The sequence below is a fragment of the Gekko japonicus genome, unplaced genomic scaffold (genome assembly GCF_001447785.1).
Source record: "Gekko japonicus isolate JY-2015 unplaced genomic scaffold, Gekko_japonicus_V1.1 scaffold5604, whole genome shotgun sequence".
Lineage (NCBI taxonomy): Eukaryota > Metazoa > Chordata > Lepidosauria > Squamata > Gekkonidae > Gekko > Gekko japonicus.
Genome location: NW_015159886.1, coordinates 10,842 through 21,532, shown reverse-complemented (window position 1 = coordinate 21,532; position 10,691 = coordinate 10,842). Strand labels below are relative to the sequence as shown.

Genomic DNA, 10,691 nt, shown 5'->3' with positions numbered 1-10,691 from the left:
CAGCCAGGTAGAGGCAAAATATACTCTAAACAGTTTAAAGCATGCCTGCATCAGAGAGCAAAGAAACTAGGAGATACTAGTGGATTTATAGAAGTGTAAAAGTTTATAGTTTTACAGCAGTTGAAATACTGACATCAATATTAAAATAAAAGCAAGCTTTACATAACAATCAAAAATACAAAAGACTGAAGGAAGAGACCCTGTATGAAAAAAGATGGGGGAAATTCAGCAAATTCAGAACTGTATACAAGTGGCGAATATGGAGAAACGGCACACCTACAACCCCCTCCCCTAAGATCTGCAAAAGTTTTGTAAACAAGTTCTTGCCGAATGAATCCCTTCCTTTAAGATGCTGCATGACAGGAGCTTATGATGGTGCAAATTTCTTGGCTTGTGCTCGAACCCTCTTTTCATATTCCACTCTGTTTTGGCTGGATAAAGAGAATAAGATGACTAGGCTTCCAAAGGATGCAAGGGAGCTGTTACCTAAAGCAGATGTTCTGACTATCATTGTATTTCAGAACTCAGAAGGCACCATGATGTCTCCCCTTAAAGCAGTCAAGGGTGGGCTACTCAAATCTCTGACCTATGGCAGTATCCAGGCTGGAGAAGAGGAAAGTAGCACGGCCTGCGAGTGCCACACACTCTTGCCCACAGCCAGCACTTTCCATCACAACAGACCCTTCCACCCCCTCACGAAAAGCTTGTTAGAAACCACAAACTGTCAGTACTTGGAAAGGGGGCAGGGGAAGAGGAGGAACTGGGAAGCAGTGGTCGTCCAAGAGGGTGGAAGCATCTTTTCTGGCCACAGGGCCCAAACCCTGCCTGCACCTGCTCTTTAGCAACTACACCTTTCTCTCCTGCCCAGAAGCCCATGAAGCTTGTTTTAAATGGGATTCGAGGCTGCAGCAGCAAACACGAGACAGTTAACTTCAAAGATGTGCATTAATTTTGCTACTTCCAGACACCTCAATGATTTTTGCAACAGAAACAAGAAAACATCTAGATTGCTATTTCGGCACAGTTGCTGAGTGTCAGCTGATGAACCATGAAGCCTTGAGTTCAGATGTTACACCAGTCATTAATTTACCTCAAACACACATACACCCTGGTCTGCAATATAAAGGTTATATCAAAATGCAAGAAGAGATCGTAGAGGAGGAGTGGTTCAGAGATTCTTCAAGGCCTTGCCTTTCATTTAGAAATGGGCACTTCCAGGATACAAGCTCAGCTGAGAGAAAAATGCTTGGGGCAGGGCTTCCGCTCCTCCTGTGTTCCAACTCAGTGTCTGAAGAATCTACACACGGACACTCCCCCCCCCCCCGATCTCCCAAGACTCATTTGTGCCAGATGTCCCTTGCTCTCTGAGCCTCTGAAGCCCCTGCAAGTTTTCACCACCTACAAAGCAAGGACCTTTCCTGTGCTCTGAAATTGGGCAGAGACAATCCCTTAAGTGGGAGGATGATCCTTGGCTTCATTAACGGGGGGAGGGGGGGAACGGGACAATATAGTTTCACCCAGATGTGTGTTTCCTATTGTAAGGAGTAAAATAAATGATATAAAGTATTTTAAAAAGCTTAGAAGTAAAACAAAAAAATACATCCAAAAAGAACTGTCACCAAGCTTGGCCAGGTTTAACGAGCTACTCACCAATAAATTGTGTAGGCCTCTGCTTGAGCTGGATCTTGAATATTTGGTTCATTTAGGAGTTCTTGGATTCCTAACAAGATCTACAAGATTCCAGAGACAGAAACCATACCTCCTTGCACAAACATGTTACTATAAAATGCAGCACACTCGGTTGATATTAAAAAATACGTTCCCCAAAAGTGGATTTTAATTTTTTTTTCTTTGATTATGTTTCTGGGCATAATTTGCTACAAATCCGTATGCATGTGGATTCCAGAAATATGACCCAGAATGCTGCACATCAGATCTAAGTCAAGGGTTTAAATCTCAATTGAACAGAATGATTTAAAATCCATTTCTCCCAGCCTCACTTTGCCTACAGAGAGGCTCTGAGAACATTGTGCCAGAAAAGGACCTACCTGTTTAATTGTGATGGCAGGCCTCCAATCCTTATCCTCTTCTAAGATGGACAGACACACTGTACCTGACAGGTACACATTCGGGTGGAATAATGGTGGCTTAAACTTGCCTGCCCATAAAAGAACAAATTAATTGTTACAAATTGAAACATAAGCTGGCACTCTAGTAAAGCATTTGGTTGGAGTTTTCTTTTGAAAAAGAATGGTGAAATATGTTAAAAGGAGGCATTTAAAATACAGTGCTATGTGCATTCCAACTTAAGAGACATTATTTTTACTCTGGAGGTTTGGGGCTAAGAGGCTGTTTTTGGTTCAGTGCAGCATTCGGTTTGTTCAGTGCAGCTTCTGCAAGCAAAAGCAGCAATTTAGTGACTAAATCCTGCCCAGAATGCATAGCTCCTTTGACTTATGAAATTGCAAGGAAAATAGAGTATACAAAACAATATTATTTTGAACACGCATATAAAATATCAAGGTGGTTAGCATACAAACTGAAGAAGGATGAAGAGGGCAGAAATATATTAGCATTAAAAATTCAAAAAATGAAATAAAATATACCAATAAGGAGATGAAAATAATTATTGAGGATTACTATACAAAACTTTATGCAACAGATTTACAAGACCCACAAAAAATAAAAGAATATTTAAATCAAAAATCTAGAGGAAGATTTACAGAAGCGCAGAAAAAAATTCTGAACGACCCAATAACAATACATGAAATAGTGGAAGCGATTAAAACTCAGGGGAAAAAAAGAAAACACCTGGCCCAGATGGATTCTCTATTGAAACCTATCAAAGTTTTGAAGAACAAATAGCCTTACCTTTAAAGAATTTATTGCAAAATATAATCAAAGAAGAAAGAATACCGAACTCACGGAATGAAGCATTGATTACATTAATACCAAAACCAGGAACAGAAGGGAAAGAAATTAAGAACTACCGCCCAATATCTTTATTAAATGCTGATTATAAAATATTTGCTAAAATTTTAGCAGAAAGATTAAAGGTTTTACGTCAAATTATACATCAAGACCAATCTGGTTTTCTACCTAAAAGAACTCTGAAGAATAATATAAGAAATATAATCAATGTTATTGAGTACTATGAAAATCACCCAGAAAAACAAGTGGCACTAATGTTTATGGATGCAGAGAAGGCATTCGATAATGTCTCTTGGGGCTTTCTAGCACAAAAACTCCAAAAGTGGGACTGTGGAGAGGACTTCTCAACAATTATTATGGCTATATATAAAAAACAATCAGCAAAAGTAACATTTAATGGGGACATAACAGATGAAATTTTAATACAAAAAGGCACAAGACAAGGATGTCCACTCTCTCCACTAGTTTTCAACTTTATACTGGAGACATTAAATGACTCAATTAAAAACAATAAAGATATAAGAGGACTGAAAACTGGAGGGGAAGAATTTAAATTGCAGGCATTTGCAGATGACCTGGTATTTATTCTGGAGGAACCCTTGGTTTCTATAAAAATTTTGTTGGATGAAATAAGGAAATATGGAGAAGTAGCAGGACTAAAAATAAATATTAGAAAAACCAATATATTAACAAAAAACTATATACAAAATGTTATAAAGGAAATACAAAGAAAAACAGAGATAGAGGTGGTAAATAAGGTGAAATACTTAGGAATAATATTGACAAATAAAAACAGTATGTTGAAAGAAAACAATTATGACAAATTACTGAGAGAAATAAAGAGAGACCTTAATAATAAATGCATAGCTCCTATCTGGAAAAAATTAATCAACCCCTCAGAAGTCCAAGTGGCACACAGCTGTCTCCAAAGCAGATCTGCAAATAACCCACTTGAATGTTGCAGGTGGTTAACTGACATGTCAGGGCAGCTTGCTCAACTTGGCTATTAAGGAAGTTAATACAACAGCTACAAAAAACAGCAGTACAACCTGAAGGAAAAAGTCACGAAGACAAATTTCAGGTGATTCAAGCAATATGCTCTTCTGGTCCAAGGCAGTGAGGTAACAAGGAGGAAGAGGGGCAAAGGAACAGTTTTATGCGACCTGTGCAATTTATGCATTTTTCACACAGCATGGTCAGTGTGAAAATGCAGATTAAAGTGGCCTCAGCCCATGAAAGCAGTCCTTTCTCAAGATGCATGGGAAAACAGCTGTGTTGATACAGAGACAGGGCCACTAGTACTTACTGTGAAGGGTCCTTCTCCTCTGAGATAAGGAGGACATCTTGATGGGGTGTTTCCCACCCTATCCTTAGGGAGGCAGGAACCAAAACTTCACTTCCTGTCCTCTTGGTGGGACATGCCCCTCAATTCAGTTTGGTAACTCCCAGCAGCAGTAATGCATCGAGCAATATCTTAATTGAGCCTGTTGGCATATTGTATTATATGTATGCAAGATGACAGCCAATGATGCACACATGTCAGATTAAACTGATCTGGGTGACAGGTAAGACTGTCATGTGACAGGGTCACCAGATGCAAGTTGCACTAGGTTGCATCAGCTAATTAACTATGTCACCATGAGTTGGCAAAATGACTCTGATTGGTGCAAGTACTGTATATATGTAATGTAGTCCAGAGGCAAGTGTTCCACACCAGTGGAAGAGTGTATTGCGAAGCACCTTGTCGGTCAGTTCTATGAACCTGGGATACCGCATGGTGGAAAGGACTGTGTAAATAACTGTAAATAAAAGCCACTGTATATAGCTCAGATACAGCATCCTGATATCATTATTATTCAGACGTTCTGCGCATGCCGTCAGGGTTATGGGCCCAGAGGTGCGCTACTGAGCTGGAGTACAGTTGGAGAAGGCTGCACTGAGCTGAGGAAGTTTGCCAGGTCCAAATTGGTGAGCTACAGCGTGCATGTCTTCGGAGGAGGAAGAGGACGTCTTCCAGGCAGTAACACAGTCCACGGACGACAGCTCGTCCCAGTCCGGCTCGGAGGAGGCGGGAGAGACAGAGGACGCCGTCCAGCAGCAGATACCAAGTGGAACCGGTGAGCTTATCAGCATGGCTTTGGCTCCAACAGCCGTGTTTGTTGAAAAGCTGAGTTACACCAATTATACAGTGTGGGCTATGAAGATGCAGCACTTCCTTGTAAAGGAAGGGCTGTGGACATTTGTTTCAGCCCCCCCAGCGGCTCCCACGCCAGAGGAGAAAATACAAATAGACAAGGCACTGGCTTTTATAGTCTTGAGTGTATCGGACTCACAGCTGGTTTATCTATTTGGGAAGACCTCGGCAAAGCAGGCATGGGACGCTCTGGCAAATATTTATGTACAAAAAACCTCAGGCTCAATAATTACCCTCCTGAGGAGATTGTACAGGACTGTTATGGCAGAAGGAGATGATTTAAGAGGGCACTTAGACTCTTTAAATGAGTGCTTTCAACTTCTTACTGAGAGGGGCAAACAAATCTCTCAAGAAGACCAGGTCTACACAATTTTGTGCTCTTTGCCTGAATCCTTTGAGCCGACCCTGGCAGCTCTAGAAGGGGTAAAGCCCGAGGATCTTTCAATTGATTATGTGACCGGAAGATTGCTTCAAGCCGAACAGAGGGGCCGGCAGAGGGAGTTGGCAAACGGCCATCCTGGGAACAACGCCAGCAGGTCCGGGACGGCAGCCAGCTACTCCGGGAAGCAAGCCAGCTATTCTGGGAAGCAAGCCAACCAAAGCAGGTGTTTAGCCAGCCTGCAGCATACGAGTCAGCGACAGGATGAGAAAGCATCTTCGCTTCTACACGTGAAGGCACGCAGATGTTTTTTGTGCAATGAAACCGGCCACATCAAAAGATTTTGCCCGCGGAAGAAAGAAAGGGCCACCAACGTTCTCAAGGACGGAGGCGGTGTCAAGCCTCAACATGTGGCCACCCATCAAGCAACATTGGTGACAGCGTCAGGGTCTTCTGAAAGGGACAAATGGGTCCTGGACTCTGGCGCATCCCAGAATTTCACAAGGGACGCAAGCTTGCTGACTGACTCTCAGCCAGCTAGTCCAGCACACGTGAGTTTGGCTGATGGTGCACCAGCATCAGCAAATGTGCAAGGAACAATTTATTTTCATTGTTTGAATCATGCTTTTGAAAATGTGTTATGCGTTCCTAGCCTCCAACACAACTTATTAAGCATCGGTGAATTAACTAAAGCTGGGTTCAGGGTAACATTTACTGAACAGCAATGTGTGATACAGAAGGCAGATAAGGTCCTTGCCACTGGCAAAGTGGAGAATGGTGTATATATTCTTGATAACGTTCCAGGGCAAGTGAAAACTGTAATTAGCAATCAAGCATTGCATGATGAATGTATCCACATGTACCATAGAAGGCTGGGGCACATGTCATTCTCAACATTAGAGAAAACGTTTGCATGTCTAGGGCATGATAGGTTAAAGAAATGCCAAATGTACTTAGACTGTGATATATGCAAGCAGAGTAAATCACGCACACACCCAGTAGCTAAGGCTAGTCAAAGGTCCACAGATAAAGTATTGGCCCTAGTACACGCCGACGTAATAGGACCCTATCAAAATAGCTTATCGGGTAAACGATATGGGCTTTTGATTGTTGACGACCACAGCAGGTACTGTTGGTCATTTCCTATGCAGAGGAAATCAGAGGTATGTGAATTAATTAAGACATGGGCAAAAAAGGTGCAAAAACAGTTAGGAACAGAAATTCAGCAGCTTCAAACTGATTTTGGAGGTGAATTTATGGCTACTGATTTGCAAAAATGGTTAAAGGCACAAGGTATTGAACACAGAGTGGCTAATACAGCCTGTCCTCAGGAAAATAGCATTGTGGAAAGACGAGCAGGAATTATACAAACGGTGATGCACTCTATGTTATTAGATTCTGGTTTACCAAAGTCCTTTTGGGCAGAGTGCTTGAGATGTGCCACCTACAATGTCAACAGAGTTTGGTGTAGAACAATTGAAGACATTCCCTATAGGGCTCTCTATGGTAAAAATCCTTCTTTGAAGCACCTAAGAATTTTTGGGTCAAAGGCATGGGTGAACATACCTTTAAAGCAAAGAAGAAAGGGAGGTCCCAGGGCACAAAAATTAACTTTCATTGGTTATCAAACTGGAATGAAAGCATATCGTTTTGTGAACGCTCACAACATGTTGGTATTCAGCAGGTCTGCAAATTTTTGCGAGAATGCCAACTGGTCACACATTCATGCTAATGAAACTCCCCAGCAGATCATGTTACCAATTACTGACAGTACAGGGGGAACAGAGGTGAAGCAGGAAGGTGCCGAAGCAGCACCGCAAGTCTCTGATACTGGTTCAGGTTCTCCACAAATACCCAGAGTGTCTACAAGAATTACTAAGGGAATACCACCTCAGAGATATGGTATAAATAATGTATTTGTAAAGGTACCTGAAACATACACTGAAGTGTTATCTCTAGCAGCTACCGAACGCCAGGCTTGGGAAGCAGCAATGCAAACTGAGTATCAGTCTCTCAGAGCACACGAGGTATTTACTCCCACTGAGTTGCCTAGGGAACGGAAGGCAATTGGGTGTCGATGGCTCTACAAGTTAAAACACAAGCCGAATGGTGAGGTGCTCTACAAAGCACGTCTGGTCGGTAAAGGCTTTGATCAGAGGCAATATCAAGATTATGATGAAACTTTTCAAAGCACGGTCAGAAATGAAACAATAAGGGTTGCTCTGGCTGCGGCTGCAGCAAAGGGGATGAGAGTGAGACACTTTGATATTGAAACCGCGTACTTGAATGCTCCTTTGAAAGAGGAAATTTACATGGAACAGATACCTGGGTTTCATTCAGGGTCTGATACATCTGTTCTAAGGTTAAACAAAGCTCTTTACGGGTTAAAGCAGAGCGCGTTTGAATGGGGACGATGTCTTCATAATGCTCTGGTAAATAAAGGTTTCAAACAGAGTATAGCTGATCCATGTTTATACAGCAAAGAGTTAAAAGGACAGCTTTACTGGCTCTTTTATTATGTAGATGACCTTTGTTTATTGTACACGTCACAACAACAATTGGACTGGTTTACAGAAACATTAAGATCAGTGTTTAACATGAAGGATCTGGGCGAAATACAGAGTTATCTGGGTGTACAGATAAGCAAGAATGAACAAGGTAATTACACTCTTTGCCAAGAGCAAAAGATCTTGCAGCTCATTGAAAGGTTTGGCATGAGTGAAGCTCACGTTACTGAGACGCCTGTAACAGTAAACTACCTAAAAGAGGAGCAGGGAGAAATGTTTCCTCACAAACAGTTATATCAATCGTTGGTTGGGTCTCTACTGTATTTGTCATGCTGCACAAGGCCAGATATCTCTATAGCTGTGCATTGGTTGTGTCAACAATGTCAATGTCCTTATCAAAGAGACTGGGTTGCAGCAAAAAGAGTGCTCCGGTACCTTAAGGGCACAGCAAGTGAAAAATTAGTGCTAAAGGTGGATGCACAAACAGACGGTCTGTCAGCCTTCAGTGATGCAAGTTGGGGGGAAAGGCCGGATTCAAGGTCGACCACAGGGTTCACAATTTCTGTATTAGGTGCCCTGGTGGGATGGAAATCAATCAAACAGGCACATATTTCATTAAGTTCCTGTGAATCGGAATTCTCCGCTATAAGTGATGTAATTATTCAGTTGGAATGGTTTCACCAATTATTAAAAGACTTTTGCATAAAGTGTGATTTACCTATCAAGGTTTTTTGTGACAGCTTGGCAGCTGCTCAGTTGGCTAAAAATCAAGGGGTAAAAACCAGAAGTAAACACATCACAATCAGGTATCAGAATGTAAGGGTTGCTGTGTGTACAAATTTTATTAACATTCAGTACTGTAATTCTGAGGATAACCTGGCTGATTTATTTACAAAGTGTGTACCTGTAAATAGATTTAAAGTGTTAAAAAGTAAACTATCATTTGTATAGGCTGTATCTTGGGAGGCGTGTTGGCATATTGTATTATATGTATGCAAGATGACAGCCAATGATGCACACATGTCAGATTAAACTGATCTGGGTGACAGGTAAGACTGTCATGTGACAGGGTCACCAGATGCAAGTTGCACTAGGTTGCATCAGCTAATTAACTATGTCACCATGAGTTGGCAAAATGACTCTGATTGGTGCAAGTACTGTATATATGTAATGTAGTCCAGAGGCAAGTGTTCCACACCAGTGGAAGAGTGTATTGCGAAGCACCTTGTCGGTCAGTTCTATGAACCTGGGATACCGCATGGTGGAATGGACTGTGTAAATAACTGTAAATAAAAGCCATTGTATATAGCTCAGATACAGCATCCTGATATCATTATTATTCAGACGTTCTGCGCATGCCGTCAGAGCCAACTTCGGCTGCACTGCAAAAAACTGAAACTATTAATAGACAAGGAGTAAGACAGGGACAGGAAGGACCAAACAGATACAGAAGATATAGAACTGGCAGAAAAAGATGACAATGACACGGGAGGGCCAAGATGTCCTCCTTATGTCAGAGGAGAAGGACCCTTCACAGTAAGTACCAATGGCCCTTTCTCCCTCTGAGAGGAGGACATCTTGATGGGACCTCCCATAGCCGTGTCCTCAGTATTTGGGTGGGTCATCGTTTGCGTCTGTCAGAACATGTTGAAGGACTCTACGCCCAAAGGCCATATCAGTAGAGTCGAAGAGATTGATCTTATAGTGTCTTATGAACGTGTATACAGAAGCTGTTGAAGAGGTCTCGCATGCCAAAGAGCTCAAGGTACAGTGTGTATGTAACAGACTAAAAGACCCATCAGCTTGGCAAGAGTAATCAACGAAGACTGCTGCTCTTTTTTTTTTTTTTTAAATAATTGTTTATTGATATATAAGTGTTAATACAACCACCATCCATACACCCTATACACTCCCACCCACACACCCTATACACTCCCACCTCCCACCTTCCCTCCCCTCCCCCTATATAAAATCGATCCTATATCAGATCTAATATAGATCTTCCGAACGTATTATATTACATAAACAGATTTCTTCAGACATTTCTATCGATCCATTCATATACGTTTGACCACATAGATATAAACACTGAATTTGTTCCTCCGCGGAGTTTTTGTGTTAAATTGTCCATTTCTATTACCTCAATTAATTTATTTATAAAGTCCAACCTATCCGGAATTTCGCTTCTTTTCCAGTGACTAGCCAATACAATTCTGGCTGCCGCTGTTAAGTTCGTCAATACATGTTTGTCTTTCTTTTCCCAACTGTCTGGTAGTATATTCAATAGGAATATTTCAGGGTCTAGTGGTATTTGGATTTTCATTGCTTGTGTGATTATCTTGTGTATCTCTTTCCAGTAATTCTTTACCACATCACACGTCCACCAGGCATGATAGAACGAACCAATTTGGCTTTTGCACTTCCAGCAAATATTGCTGCACCCAGGGTAAAACCTGGCTATTCTGGCAGGAGCTAAATACCACCGATAGCATATCTTGAACAGATTTTCTTTTAATGAAATCGCCTTTAACTGTTTCATATTCTTCCATATCCCTTCCCAGTTTCGTGGGTCAATTGTTTTCCCTAAATTGTTACTCCATTTTGTCAAAGGTGTGTTCTTGCTTTTATCTTGAGCTCTATTTTCTAATAAGAAGGAGTATATTTTGCCTATTAATTTTAC

The 10,691-nt window shown here is 41.5% G+C and overlaps 1 protein-coding gene across 1 annotated transcript in view; it reads right to left on the bottom strand.

Moving 5' to 3' along the window:
• Positions 1–348: 348 nt before the first annotated feature.
• Positions 349–10,691, bottom strand: part of LOC107107919 (SUMO-conjugating enzyme UBC9) — a 15,812-nt gene continuing 5,469 nt past the window's right edge. The window contains exons 4-6 of the mRNA XM_015408289.1: positions 2,049–2,158; positions 1,651–1,730; positions 349–431 (exon numbers count right to left, since the gene is read on the bottom strand). Of these exons, the coding sequence (XP_015263775.1) occupies positions 368–431; positions 1,651–1,730; positions 2,049–2,158 (254 nt within the window). The 3' untranslated portion in view covers positions 349–367. The remainder of the gene's footprint in view (positions 432–1,650; positions 1,731–2,048; positions 2,159–10,691) is intronic.